The sequence below is a fragment of the Cucurbita moschata genome, unplaced genomic scaffold, assembly GCF_002738365.1.
Source record: "Cucurbita moschata cultivar Rifu unplaced genomic scaffold, Cmos_1.0 Cmo_Scf00019, whole genome shotgun sequence".
NCBI classification, from domain to species: domain Eukaryota; kingdom Viridiplantae; phylum Streptophyta; class Magnoliopsida; order Cucurbitales; family Cucurbitaceae; genus Cucurbita; species Cucurbita moschata.
Window position 1 is genome coordinate 2,860,071 of NW_019268535.1, and position 14,565 is coordinate 2,874,635.

A 14,565-nucleotide genomic window follows, 5' to 3' on the forward strand; every position below is an offset into this window, starting at 1 on the left:
AAAAAAAAAAAAAAAAAAAAAAAAAAAAAAAAAAAAAAAAAAAAAAAAAAAAAAAAAAAACCTATGAAAGTAACATTTAGAAGTTTAATTTTCAAAATCTAGATAATTATCAAACAAGCCTCAACAAACATAATAAAATAAAAAAAAACTTCAATCTCATTCATTACAAACAAGAATGGTAACACAATATACATTGATGCAAAAGACCAATAATAAAAGATACCCAATTTAGCCATATATCAACAGCCTAAAAATTATATAATCTGTATCCACAAACAAGAACAATAAAAGGAAAGCATGAGAATAAAATTTCCATAAGCAACATGGCAGAGTTTAAGATTCTAAGAATAAAGTCACATAAACATAATGATTTGAATTCAACTTTATAACCAATAATCAGCTTAACAATACGTTTTATAAAGTATTTCAATGACCACAATTTTCATTCAATAATAAGGAGAATCGTATTGATTTGTTAAACTAAACCCAAAAATCCCTCTTTCACAAGTCTCAGTTCTACATAAAACAAAGACGAAGACAAAACATCCCTGATAAAGGAATAATAAAAAACAAGCTGGAGTTCTGAAAAACTAAGGTAGCAAGATGAAGGAGAGGATCAGAACCATAGAGAAACGACCAACATAGCGCCATAAAAGGAGGAATTCGGGAGCGAGCTTACAGCCTTCTTCCTCTTCGTCCACCCTTTCTGCGAGTGCTGTCTGTTGGAATTGGAGTCACATCCTCTGGAATATATATCGAAAAGTAGATGGGAATTAGGTTTACACCGAAAGCAGCATACAGTAAAAGAGCTAATCAAATGTACAGTGTTCATGAATGTTGGTATATTATAGAGATAACGGCTTTACCAATACGACCAATTCTCATTCCAGAACGAGCAAGAGCACGAAGTGCAGACTGGGCACCTGGGCCGGGTGTTTTAGTCTTGTTTCCTCCGGTGGCACGTAGTTTAATATGAAGAGCAGTAATGCCAAGTTCCTTGTAGTGCAACAGACAAGTAAAAGTGTTCAGTAACAATGTAAAAAGTTCATGAAAGCTAAAAATGCAACTAAGAAAATGGAAACATTTAGAACCAGTCGATACAACGGTTACAATCTATAAAGAAATGGAGAAAAACGAGTAAGAAATAATCTAAACAGAGGATGAAACCTTGCATCTCTGAGAAACATCTTGTGCTGCAAGCATAGCTGCATATGGAGAGGACTCATCCCTGTCGGCTTTCACCTTCATCCCACCTAAGTTCATCACAACACAGAATCTCACTTCTTATTTGTCCACACAAACATAAAGAAGAAGAAAAAATAGCTTGACTGATACTTTTATCAACTATTCACTTCCACACCCTCATATATGACAATATAAATTTTAATGTTCACTTCCCCCCCTCGGAGAAATTAGAGGATCACTCTCCCGCTTTGAGAGTAGAGAAAAATAAAAGCACTGCATACACATTCCCACGTGCAAGCAAATTACCTCGTTAAAGGATAAGAAGATCCTATCTCACAACCTCTATTATAGGACTCTGATATGAGTATAGTGAGTCTAACAGACAATTAAGAACAAACTATTACCATGCATTGTATTCATAAATGCAGAAACTTTTCGTACTTCAATGCAAATCAAGGTTTAAGTAATATGCCGTTCGAGACCTCGGATTAATGATTTTCAACATTTTATACAAATATTTTATATTTACATGACCATCTACGCAAATACATATTGATAGGAACAAAAACTAGGCAATAGAGAAGGAAATATCCCAGATTCATAGTTTCAAACACTTCAATTTAAAAGTAAAAATAAGTACGAAAACATTCGATCGTTTCACCTGTGATGCGGACAAGGGTTTCCCTCCCAGAAAGATCAGTCACATGCTGCGGTTCAAACAACAAAGTCATCATTTTGTTAATGAATAAGCAACCAAATGATATGCATCTTTCCACTTACAATGAATGTATCATTAAATGAGGCAAAAATGTGAGCAACACCAAAAACATGCTCGCCTTCCCTCACGGCAGGGCCAAGTGTCACAGTTTCTTCCTTGGGTTCCCTGGTCTTCCTCCTTGAGCCAGACTATGGAATCCAGAACAAAAACGAAAGCAAAGTAAAGATTGCTATATTTCAATAAACTCTAATTAAGGTACTATCTAATCTAATGCATACAGAAACAAAGATTAAAGGCAACTCCATGCCAATCACCAAGTAAACAGAAGCATTATTATTAAACAAAAACCCAAAAACAGGTATAGGTCTTCGCTCGCTCTTCCAAACAGACAAAGTAGAGGCACACATTATAAGCCCTTAAAGTGATATAAGCCCTAAATTTCAAAACATGACAGAACAGTCTTCAAGAAATCCAAAGAACAGAGTTAGTAAACCATAACTTACATAGTGGTTTCCCAAATAAAACACACAGCATGAACCTTGATAATGAGGAATATACTCATACAGTAATCTGCCCTATCAAACTCGGGATTTAATACTTCCATTTGCACAAATTTAGGAACCGATACGAAACAATCTCATGACTCTCATGGTGTAAACAAAAAAAGACTCAAAGAAGTTCTTCACAAAAATCCCGGCATGACCAACCATGCGTGATGATCGAAAAACTCAACGGTAATCGTAAATGACAGAGGCGACCAGTAAGCAGTGATTTAGAACAAGATTAGATCTACTCACCATGTTTTCCAACAGATGAAGGAAGTATCTTCCGCTTTGTGGAGCTCTAGCGAGATTTTGCCGCCTGCAGAAATCCTTCGTGCGAGAAGAAGGGTATATGACTGTCAGCCAAAATTTATATGACGGGAGAATTAGGGCTTTTCCTGTTGGGCCTTTTAGCTGAAAGTTGATTTACCGAAATACCCCCACCATTTATGCCTAATATATGCGGCCCATAAATGGTCGAGTAGGAATTTCACAAATAATAATTTTTTTTCAATAAAAAATAGCAAAGTATAGTTGTTTAGGATGCAACCAAAAAATCAATATTTTCTTAGAAATTTCAATTAACTCATTAATTTTAATATAAAAAAAATCTCTATAAATATATTAACCGAATCAAAATTTACATAAAATTAAATTTAAAAATATTTACTAGAAGGAATGTAGTTAGGATGGTTTGTCATTGCTTCCTATTTCAATCTTTATCTCTGTAAAGTTCTCTAGCAAAGACTTTCAATAGATAATTTGCGATACTCGAATTTAATATATATAAAAGAACTAAACACGCATGTGAGTAGTTTAGGGCAAGACGAAGTATCACTCTAGCAAACCTAACATTACGATTAACTTCTTAATATATTTTATATATTTTTATTTGGTTCGGGTCAATCCGAGGGTTTTGCCCCATTAACTCGAAACCGAACCGAGTCAGTTCGAGTTCAGAAAAATGAACCCAACCCAACTCAATCTTTATAGTTCGGGTTAGATTGGTTCGAGTTGTTGGGTTGAATATACACCCGTACGTATATGTGTGTATATTTGAGTGTGTAGAATAGTAAGAACACACATTTCAATGTCTATATACTTTTTTGTTAAATGCTACCTACGAAGTTTATTTATTGTCTATTTATTAATTTTTTATTTTCAAATTAAATAGAACATTAGTATATAATTATTATTATTATCTTTTATTAAAAAGAAAAATCACCGATTGTCTTTTTTCCAAAGTTCCACGTGTCTTAATTTGATTGATCAATGATTCTAATTTCAACCCATCAAATATTTTATTTCAACAATTTTAGTTTTATCTCGAATTTTAGTAATTTAAAAGGAGTTAAAGTAACTATTAAAAAAAGAATTTAAATTAATTAATTAATTAATTAATATATTTAGGTGTTTAAAATTATTTTAATAATTTGACTTTGTTGCAATCATGAATGCCAAAATACTTAATTTTCTTTCCAATAATTTCTAAAGACAACTCTGGTACAATCGTGAAGAGTGAAAAGTTCATCACTCACGAATTTAATATTTTTTTTTGTAAAATTAATGGTATTAGCATACAGCTCACAACCGTCCACACTCTCCAACAAAATGGAGTAACTGAGCGCAAAAACACAACAATCACGAACAAAATTAGAAGCACATTATTAGATAAGTAAGTAAAAAAGAATTTATGGGTAGAAACGGTAATTTGGACCGTGCTCAACATTAGTGTTACCTTGACAATGAAAGATATAACTCCAGATAAGATTCGGAGAGGTGTAAAATCCAACATTGATTATAGTGACAGATAGTATTATGTTTAAAAAATATCTATAAAATTTTAAAAGTAGCATTAACATCTTTAACCTTTATAAAAAAAAGGTGAATTTTTTTTTGACCGTGAATATATAGATGAAACAGATAAATCTGTATCTCATTTTTCATGAATATTTTTTAAATCTAGTAATCAAAAGGTAATTTTAAAATTTAAGGGTATTTACGGTGAATATATAGATGAAACAGATAAATCTGTATCTCATTTTTTATGAATATTTTTTAAATCTAGTAATTAAAAGGTAATTTTAAAATTTAAGGGTATTTTTTAAACGAAGTATTAATTATTTATTTTTTAAAAAATTTAAAAATATTATTGAAAATTTTAAAATTCAATATATTTTCGTAGCAAATTGGGAAATTGAATTTTTATTTTTATTTTTATTAATTTCACCTTAATTATTTTCTTTGAATAACAAATAAATAAACGCAGGGATCAAAATTCAAAGCTATATGTATGTTAATTTAACCTCATCTTCGAATCTCCCAACAGATTTCCGCGCGTAGGTAGCAAAGGAAGTCGACGATCCGGTCAGTATGAGTTCCACAACCGTTCTTCGAGAGCTACAACGCGAGCTTGAGTCGAAAGCCAACGATCTCAGCAAGCTACAAAAAGGTGAGCAGAATCGTTTCTCGTTTACTTCCTGTTCATACGATTAGCACGATTTATGGAAATATCAATATTTTAATCAAATACTGCGACGATTGTTGTATCTGGATTCAACACTAACTATTTACTTGCCAAAAAGCCTAACATGGTGATCGATTCTTCAGATATTGCGAAGAATCACCAAGTGAGGAAGAAATACACTATTCAACTTGGTGAGAACGAGCTCGTCCTCAAGGTTTTGCCATTCCTTTCACTTGTCTTTATCATGTTTTGAAGTCTATATTCGTGCATAGTTTTGGTGACTTGAGTATTTCTATCTGTGAAGAAGTGTTGCAAAAAACAGAATAGATTATATAGAATTTTCTCTTCCCCGTTTCAACTTAGACATTCCTGTGTTATAATGAACTATGTTTCAAATGAAGTGAAAAAATCTGGTGTACAAAAAGAGTTTGGTGTACAATAAGAATTTGAAGCATTCATATCGGTGGACATTTCTTTTTATCAGCATAATTCTTTGCTACAAGGTGTGAACCTTTTTTCTCTTGCTTTTCTTGTTTGCTTACATACGCAGGAATTGGATCTACTCAGAGATGACGCAAATGTATTTAAACTGATTGGTCCAGTGCTCGTGAAGCAGGATCTGGCAGAAGCAAATGCAAACGTGCGCAAGAGAATTGATTACATCTCTGCAGAATTGTATGTTTTTTTTTTCCATTATTTTTTCCTTTTTGGTTTTTTTAGGTCATGGATAGTAGTGACTCTAATACAGTAATACCAATCATTTGAAAACCATCATTAAACTAATTACTCGATGTGATTTTTTTCAAAGTGTCTTCTTCATTTTACATTTCTCTTATGTCTCTCGGTTATCAAGTTGTTACTTTTTTTTTAAATGAGGCGGTTTTTTAGTTTTTGGATGGTTCTAACTTAGCTATAGTTGATTGTATTATGACTCTGTATGTGTTGAAACTCGTAAGCCCTTGTCAGGCATACTATTTGAAACATTAGCTATGATTGTGAAAAGTAATGGGGCAAGAGAAACACCTTGTTTACAGCCTTTATGATGTAGCAGGGATTAGTGGTTAATTCCTTGGTTAATTATGATTATGATTATGATTATGATTAGTTTGTTTGGTTAATTCCTTGGTTAATTAAGATTAAGATGAAGATTAGCTTGTTTGGTTAATTCCTTGGTTAATTAAGATCAAGATTAGTCGTTTGATTTCTTGGTTAATTAGGATTATGGTAAGTTTGTTTGGTGAATTCGTTGTTTAATTTGGATTATGATTAGTTTCTTTCCAATTCTCCATAAGCCCCTCTTGTATTCCTAACTTTTTATTCTTAATAAATATTTGATTGATTTTTGGAGAGAATTTATCTTCTTAGGTCACACCAAATTAGAATCAAAACAATCATTTGAGCCAATAATGGCTGTCGTCCGGGGAGGATTGAAAAACTCTTGTTGATGCTGATCACAAGAGGGAGTTTTGTGAGTTGTGCTTGTTGTTCAACAACTCACATTTATATACAAGAGGTTTCTTTCAGAGTATTTATTCCCTTTTCAAGAAACAGGGAAGAATATTCAAGAATGAAATTTTGCTACACAAGAAGACAGTTCAAAGCCACTAAATCCACTTGAGGATTTGGATCATGGCCAATGGAGGTAGAAAATTATTCAAGGACACACCTAAATCCCGACATAGATTGTGAAGCCTTGGGGGGAATCAAGAATGGGGTGGTCGAAATCTATCAAATTTTGGATAAAATGTTTAGCGATTTTGATCCATGTAACCAAAAAGTTCAATACGTGTGAGAACTTGCTCGACCAAAGTTATCATGCAATTATTTCAAAATTCCATGTGTAACAAAGGAAGGTGAAAAACATTCAATCGCGTGAAAGAAAAACCTAGCGAAGGTGATGAAACAAACAAAATAGAAATTGCTCGAAACTATGGAATCGTGCAATAGGAATCTAAAGAACCTTGACTGAAATTCTATTGTGAAGAAGGAAGGAAAATTGATGCAGTAGGTGCGTAATTTTTGGGAGAGAGAGAATATGATGAAGGAGAATTAGTGGTTAATTAAATATTTTTGTTAATTTCATGGTTAAGTAGGGTTATGATTCGATTGTTTAGTTAATTCCGTAGTTAATTAAAATGAGGATTAATTTGTTTGGTTAATTAGGATGAGGATTAGTTTGTTTGATTAATTCCTTGTATAATTATGATTAAGATTTGTTTGCTTTTCCAACTCTCTATAAATAGAGAAGCACTCTTGTATTCTCTGACTTTTCATTTATAATAACAGTTCGATTGATTCTTGGAGAGATAGCTCTTCATACCCTCTTAGGCTACACCGCTATACAGGCTTGATAAGCCCTACAAGCTTATTTTATTGTCAAGGAAAATGGAAAACAAAATGTGGGAGATGCAGACATGCCTCCAAGATTTCCATTTGGGGCCAAAGTCATTCCTTGCAAGAACCTTGAGAAAATAATGTATTGAGCTTTTTAAAAGTTAATCTTCATAACTCACCTCCCCATTTGCCTCGTGAACATAGCTTAGCAGTTATAACATCTAACTTTTCAATCACGATAAAGATTTTATTGATTCTTGGAGAGAGAGTTCTCTTTTTATCCTCTTAGACCACACTACTTTACAGGCTTGATACGACCTAGAGGCTTATTTTATTGTTTAGGAAGATGGAAAATAAAATGTGGGAGATGCAAGCATGTCTTCAAGAAAGTCTTTCTTTGTAAGAACGAACCTCGAGAAAATCTTGATCTATCATGTATCGAGATTTTTTGAAGTCGAATCCTCATAATTCACCTACCCACTTACCAACTTGAGCATAGTTTAGCAGTTCAAATATCTACTCCTCTCTTTGAGATCAAAGTTTCAAGTTCCATTCCATCTTTGTTTTACTAAAAAAAAAGCTTCATACTCCACCCTTTTTCTTCCTCTCTTAATAGTTTTCCACTATCTTGTTGTCAAGTAAATGGAATCAACTATTTGACGATTAGGCACGAAGGCTGGAGGATTGGGGGAATGGTAGCAGGGATAGCCTCTTTCAGCTTGTTCAGAAGCACATTGGAACATTTTGTACAGTCTACTTTTACCAAATTGATGGGATGATGTTAGATACTTTGAGAAACCCTCTCTTTCTTTGGAATCAGACTAAAAGAAGTCTGATTAATGTAAAAGGTAGGAACATCCGGCTCAAGGAACTTCTGAAGCACCTCAAGCAGATTATTTTTTGGTAAATATTCCAACACTTATTTAAAAATTCAGAAGAGTGACTATCTGGGCCTGGAGCTTTGTAAGTTTCAAGTTTATTGGCTGTTTTAATCTCTTACACGGATACAAGTCTTTCCAAATGTTGACCATCTTCCTAGATATAGGTCTCTGTCCCAACTTGGTGAGAAAACAAGATAGGGAATCTTTTTTTCTTTTGATTTGAGAGGAGATAAGAACTTATTGAGTCAAATTATACTTCTTGGAAGGCTAGAATGAAAATTTATTTGCAATCAGTTGATTATAATTTATGGTTAAATGTTTGCAAAGGTCCTTACATTCTAATGAAAATTGTTAATAATATTGAAGTGCCTAAATTAGAAGAAGAATTTGATGAGCATGATATGAAAAAATGTTCCTTTAATGCTAGTGCTATAAATTATTTTTATTGTACTTTTAAGTAATTTAATAAAGTGTGAGTTAAAAAAAAACAAAAACAAAAATTAGCATGTTAGTCCATAATTATGAACTATTTTAAATGGATGTAAATGAGTCTCTTATTGATATGTTTACTAGATTTACTAATATTATAAATGCTTTAAAAAATCTTGGCAAAAGTATATTCTACCAAAATCTTGGCAAAGTATATTCTACCTTAAAAAATGTAAAGGATTTCACAAGACTTCGAGGCCAATGTTTGTGAGATCCTTTACGTTTTGAATTGCTTATAATATTAGTAAGTAAATCTAGTAAACATATCAACAATAGATTCATTTACATCCATTTTGAATAGTTCATAATTATGGACTAACATGTTAATTTTTTTTTTTCTTTTTAACTTGTAGAAGAACACAGACATTTGGTTAAATTCATCATTACTTAAGGCACAATAAAAACAATTTATAGCATTAGCATTAAAGGATATCATGCTCATCAAATACCTCTCTTAATTTAGGTACTTCAATGTTATTAATCATTTTCATTGGAATGTAAGGACATTTACTAACATTTAGTATAATTTGGCCCATCAAAATAAGGAGGTAGAGAGATAGATTATCCTTTAATAATGCGGTTATTAACTCGTAGGTTTGCCATATACTCAAACAATAAAGTTTATGAAAAGAAATTGAGTAACTTGCTCTCATACCAATTGTTGGATTGGTTTTTTTTTTTTTTTTTTTTTTTTTTTAAATTCGAACTTTTTATCAATTGAATGTCACAATTAATACGACAAATGTATAGAATAATTCAATCTAAGATAATAAACAATTAAAAACAAAACTAACAAATCACGATAATAATTTCAAAATTAAGGGAGATAGAGTTGGAGAAAGTAAACACGATAATTTTATAGTAGTTCGGTCAAATTCGACCTACTCCACTCTCCAAGTGCCTTTTGGTATAAAAATTGATGTTGTATCATGAAAACAGGTAATCAATGAAGAAAACTCCTAGACTATTGTTATAATCTTAGAAGACTATATGTACTTCTAAACAACAAAAAGGTTACAAGGTAGAGGTTGGTAGCGAAAACTTGTGTCAAAGGACGTTTTTGAAAGATAATGCTCCGAATATAAAAAGAAAATACTATGGCTACAAAAATATTTCTCATCTTTTCTCTACTGCCTGTATCTTTTTCTTTCTGAACAAAGAGACGTAAATTGGTTGGAGATAGCCTTTCTGCAAAGGAAAGGTTATTAGGAGGAAGGGTCAAGGTTTTGATAATGCAGGTTTATGGAGGGAAGGCTGTTCAACCATTTTTTCTCAATAGCTGGTGGAACAACCTATTTTTTCTTCTTACTGTTGCCTCCCAGATGGAGATGTTGAGAGAGAGTTGAACACAGGGAAGGGGATAAATGAAAAGAGGGAAATATAGATCAAACAAGAGAGCAGAGTCGATTTTTAAAATCTATTTCCTTGCATTTTGTTCTTTATCATTTACGACATTCTTCTTCCATATACGTTTACGATAGCGATAATATAGTTTTCTCATGCCAGTCGCCATTTTCATGCGTTTTAATTCAATAATATTTACACAATTCAGGAAACGTCTGGATTCAGCCCTTCAAGATTTGGAAGAGAAGCAAAATAGCAAGAGAGACGCTGTATGTTCTTCTCTACCTCATCGATCTTAAATTTAACCCTTTGGCTGATATTTGCAGGACCTCAACAAAAAGCAATAAAACATTTTTATTTTGTGTATGATTCTTGCATGATTAAATATGGTTTCTTCCTCTTTCAGATTCATTTTAATCTTTTATCTTTCTTTCCCAATACAAAAGAGTTACAATAAACTTATCCAATTGAACAAAAAGTAGAAAGCTATAAGAATGAAAATGTGGGGACGATTTACCCCAAGTATCATTAGTATCAACACGAGATGTGAATTTCAATAAAGAGCTTGAGTCATGAACTCACTTCAAGTTATTAAGATTATGGATAGAACAATCGAGTAGAATTTCATGACTTTAAACACCTTTACGTTTTCTATTGAACACATTAGGTTTGATCGTTAAGAGGAAATGATTGGCCCAAGCAGCTATTTATTGAAGATTACTTATTGTTGGTTTTCTGTTTTCCAGATATTGAAGTTACAGCAGAGGAGTCAATCTCTGCAGGCTGGAAAAGCTAAAGCGTAACATGTTCGGTTGTTTTTTTAGATGTACGTCCTGAACTTCTGTTTATTTTTTTGCAATCTCTCTTGTACCAGTTAAAGATGCACTGCTCACCCAAAAGCTTGACAATATTTAGTTAATTCAATTTTTATAATAGATTTGTGCCTTGCATCTGTTGAACTTTTATACTTCTTGCAAAGTATTTACTGAGAACTTGGCATCCTCTAAAAATTATTTAGTATATGTTTATTGACAAAACTTGGCATCTTCAAGGAAGAAGTATTGATGTTAAATTGCTTCTGAATTTCAAGGGTATAAGGGGTGTTTTATCCATCCTAGGGTGGTGTCTGCCACATTGGTCTAAATGGACTTTTGCTATGATTATTGTATGTGCTCTTGTATTCTTCTCCGTCTGATTTATTTCCTTCACAGCTTAACTAACGGTGGTTTTTTAGGATATTTAGCCTGAATTATGTACCATATGTATCATATTTGACCGTTTATTATTGACAAATATCTTGTATAATATTTAGCCTTCCATCACAGTTTACCATAAGTATCTTGTTTGACCCTTTATTATAGACAAATATCTTGTATGATATGTAGCCTTCCATTACGGTTTACCATAGGTATCATGTTCGATTCTTTATTATAGACAAATATCTTGTATGGTATTTGGCTTTTCATTACGGTTTACCATAGGTACCCTATTTGACATTTTATTATAGACAAATATCTTGTATGATATTTAGCCTTCCATTACGGTTTACCATAGGTATCAAGTTCAACTCTTTATTATAGACAAATATCTTGTATGGTATTTGGCCTTTCATTACGGTTTACCATAGGTACCATATTTGACCCTTTATTATAGACAAATATCTTGTATGATATTTAGCCTTCCGGTTTACCATAAGTATCATGTTTAACCATTTATTATAGACAAATATCTTGTATGATATTTAGCTTTCCATTATGGTTTATCATAAGTATCATGTTTGACCCTTTATTATAGACAAATATCTTGTATGATATTTAGCCTTCCATTACGGTTTACCATAGGTATCATGTTTGACTCTTTATTATAGACAAATATCTTGTATGATATTTAGCCTTCCATTACAGTTTACTATAGGTATCATATTTGACATTTTATTATAGGCAAATATCTTGTATCCATTTATTGCTCTTTTCATTTCTTTTGTAATTTATTTGATTCCGTAAATGATTATAAATAGAGAACTTTCACCGCCATATAGGTGTGTTAGTTAGCAAATATTCTCACCATACACCTCTTTGTTACCCATCTTTTAAGTCTACAATTATTGGGCCACGTTGCCATCCCCATTTTAGTCTGACTTTCACCACGTTGCCATCCCCACGTTGCCCATCTTTTAAGTCTACAAAGGGGTTGGACATAAAGCGGTGTGCCAACAATGACGTGGGCCTCAAAGAGGGGTGGATTAGGGGTCCCACATCGATTGGAGAAGAAATGAGTGCCAACGAGGACGCTGGGCCTCGAAGGGGGTGGATTGTGAGATCCCACATCAGTTGGAGAGGGGAACGAAACATTTTTTATAAGAGTGTGGAAACCTCTCCCTAGAAGACGCATTTTAAAAACTTTGAGAGGAAGCCCGAAAGGAAAAGCCCAAAAAGAACAATATCTACTAGCGGTGGGTTTGGGCTGTTACACACACAAAGATTGGTGGCACATAAAGCGTTTCGAACGAGATTCTGTCCTCATTTGGTAGTTTTAAATCAAAATGCAGAAATCTATTGTTTTAGGCCGTGGGTATAGTTTTTTGAGAATGACTTTATTTGCCACAGTTCCTAGACTAACTTCTTTGCTTACTGAATTTTAAAATGTATCATTTCTATCTGTTATTTTGCAAAATATTAAATTAGCTATCAACAACCACCACAAGCAGCTTCACTCTCAGGAAGGTAGACATGAAAGCAAGCGAGGTATGTCTAGTTTCTTTTTATTGGAGTGACGGGTGTTAAAATATCATCACTAGCTCAATAGGGTCAAGCCCAATAATTGTACGAGCCTATTGAATATTAACTCTTAGGAAAATGATTTAAGTATTTTAAAATAAAAACATCTATATATTTTAGGAATAAATTGTTTAGCCTCTACTATAGATACCCCTCCATCCTACCTAGGTTTTCATCCCAAGAAATACAAAGTACAGAATGCAGCAGATGTTTCTACAGAGTGTCCTATAATCTATTCTCAATTGGTGTTAATAAGGAGTGCGAGTGTAACAGCTTGAGTCCACCGCTAGCAGATATTGTCCACTTCGGACTTTCCCTTCAAGGTTTTTAAAACGCGTTTGCTAGGGAGAGGTCTCCACACCCTTATAAAGAGTGTTTCGTTCTCCTCCCCAACCGATGTGAGATCTCACAGTGAGTGTTTTCTACACAGAATTGTGTTCAACATGTAGGGAAAAAAAACGAAGAGAGAGAGACACAAAAGGGACTATGCGCGGAGGGCCTTCTCGTGGTGATGATTATATCAGAGATAGAAATGCAGTTGAGATGACCATGGTGGAAGGGGATGAGAGGTATCAATAATTTTTTTATGGCATACTTTCCACGTTTCTTTTTGAAACTAATGATTCTCCTTTTGAATGGCCTTGATTTTATTTCTTCATATTGATTTTAAGCTGAGACAAAAATAAAGTATGATATGGTAAATGACATAGAACCCATTTGGAAACCAAGCAAGGAGGTCCATTTATTGTGAATCATCATCGTGCTACTGATCATAACCATTCTGTTCTTTGTACATTTGCCCAAACCCCAAATGGAACTCCCTGCCGCAGACCATTGTTTTTGTATGGTTTTAGTGGCTTGTTAGCTTGAGCTTCAACATACGCCACATTCGCAAGAAGTTATACCCATAAACTAGGATTTTTCTGATTCATTTCTTTTAGAAAATGGAGGATGTGATGCTTGTCCTATGTCCTGATCCTGGATGAGTCGATGTGCCTAAAATTGGTTTCCATTGAATTGAGAAATAAGTTCAACTATTCGTCCCTAACCCCGAGTTTTGAGGTTGCCAAAAAATACTCTAGGCCATACTCCGTTTTCACCAAGTTTGTGGCTGCAGGTATCTTTAAGGACGACTGATGCTCGCCAAGGGTAGGAATTTGAGCTAAGAGTGATAAGCGTGTGAAAGTAATTGAGATTTTGAATAAGAATCCCCGTTTTAACCAAGCTCACTATTGTCGTTTCTGACATGAACGCATCCATTTAATGCGTTGTGATGCACATCTATACATGAAATAGAGGCGGAAAGACTTAGAGTTCTTGAGAGTGATATATGTTTGGTTTTGTATACATGATGCACATGGGACGATGTATTATTAAGTCCCACTATAGTTATTTCTCATTTGATTGCATATTCAGACTCTTACACTGGAATCACTTATAAGTGTATTTTTAATGCTTAATATTTTTTCTTGAAGAATAGGTAAGGTGGGTGACATATTGTTTGTCGAATGTGTAATATTGTTTGTCGAATGTGTAATGGGTCGAAGTCAGTCTAGAATCTAGCTTTTGCATTTATGTTATTTCATTCATTTTTTTTTAATGAGATTGTATTATGAGATTCTTTAAATTATTTTATATTTCGATGTATTTATATGTTTTATGAAGTATTTCTTTTGGTTCTATTAGCATACGTGTAGTAACGACTTTAATCAGACGAAGTATAAAGGTGTCGGGTCGTTGATTCTGGCTTCTATATACTCATAGTCCCGAAGAATAATCACATAAAGATATCGATATCAAAGGGTAGCTCCAAGTTTCACTTTCTCAG

The 14,565-nt window shown here is 33.3% G+C and overlaps 2 protein-coding genes across 2 annotated transcripts; one reads left to right on the forward strand and one right to left on the reverse strand.

Moving 5' to 3' along the window:
• Positions 1-388: 388 nt before the first annotated feature.
• LOC111456878 (40S ribosomal protein S14-2-like) lies at positions 389-2,813 on the reverse strand. Its single transcript, XM_023098931.1, has 6 exons — positions 2,701-2,813; positions 1,966-2,091; positions 1,847-1,892; positions 1,168-1,253; positions 867-996; positions 389-743 (listed from the first exon to the last, which is right to left on the reverse strand). Exons 1-6 carry the CDS (start codon positions 2,701-2,703, stop codon positions 676-678), a joined length of 459 nt encoding a protein of 152 aa, XP_022954699.1. The 5' UTR covers positions 2,704-2,813; the 3' UTR covers positions 389-675.
• A 1,930-nt stretch (positions 2,814-4,743) lies between these two features.
• Positions 4,744-10,925, forward strand: LOC111456879 (prefoldin subunit 6-like). Its single transcript, XM_023098932.1, has 5 exons — positions 4,744-4,897; positions 5,056-5,126; positions 5,463-5,587; positions 10,169-10,229; positions 10,707-10,925. Exons 1-5 carry the CDS (start codon positions 4,819-4,821, stop codon positions 10,761-10,763), a joined length of 393 nt encoding a protein of 130 aa, XP_022954700.1. The 5' UTR covers positions 4,744-4,818; the 3' UTR covers positions 10,764-10,925.
• Positions 10,926-14,565: the final 3,640 nt, after the last annotated feature.

Excerpts from the sequence above, each read along its gene's own strand:
- LOC111456879 (XM_023098932.1), top strand. The coding sequence starts at position 4,819 with ATGAGTTCCACAACCGTTCTTCGAGAGCTACAACGCGAGCTTGAGTCG. Across the intron at positions 4,898-5,055 it reads TCTCAGCAAGCTACAAAAAG|ATATTGCGAAGAATCACCAA; the intron begins GTGAGCAGAATC and ends TCGATTCTTCAG. Across the intron at positions 10,230-10,706 it reads AAAATAGCAAGAGAGACGCT|ATATTGAAGTTACAGCAGAG; the intron begins GTATGTTCTTCT and ends TCTGTTTTCCAG.
- LOC111456878 (XM_023098931.1), bottom strand. Across the intron at positions 1,893-1,965 it reads CATTTAATGATACATTCATT|CATGTGACTGATCTTTCTGG; the intron begins GTAAGTGGAAAG and ends TTTGAACCGCAG. Across the intron at positions 997-1,167 it reads ATGTTTCTCAGAGATGCAAG|GAACTTGGCATTACTGCTCT; the intron begins GTTTCATCCTCT and ends TTGCACTACAAG.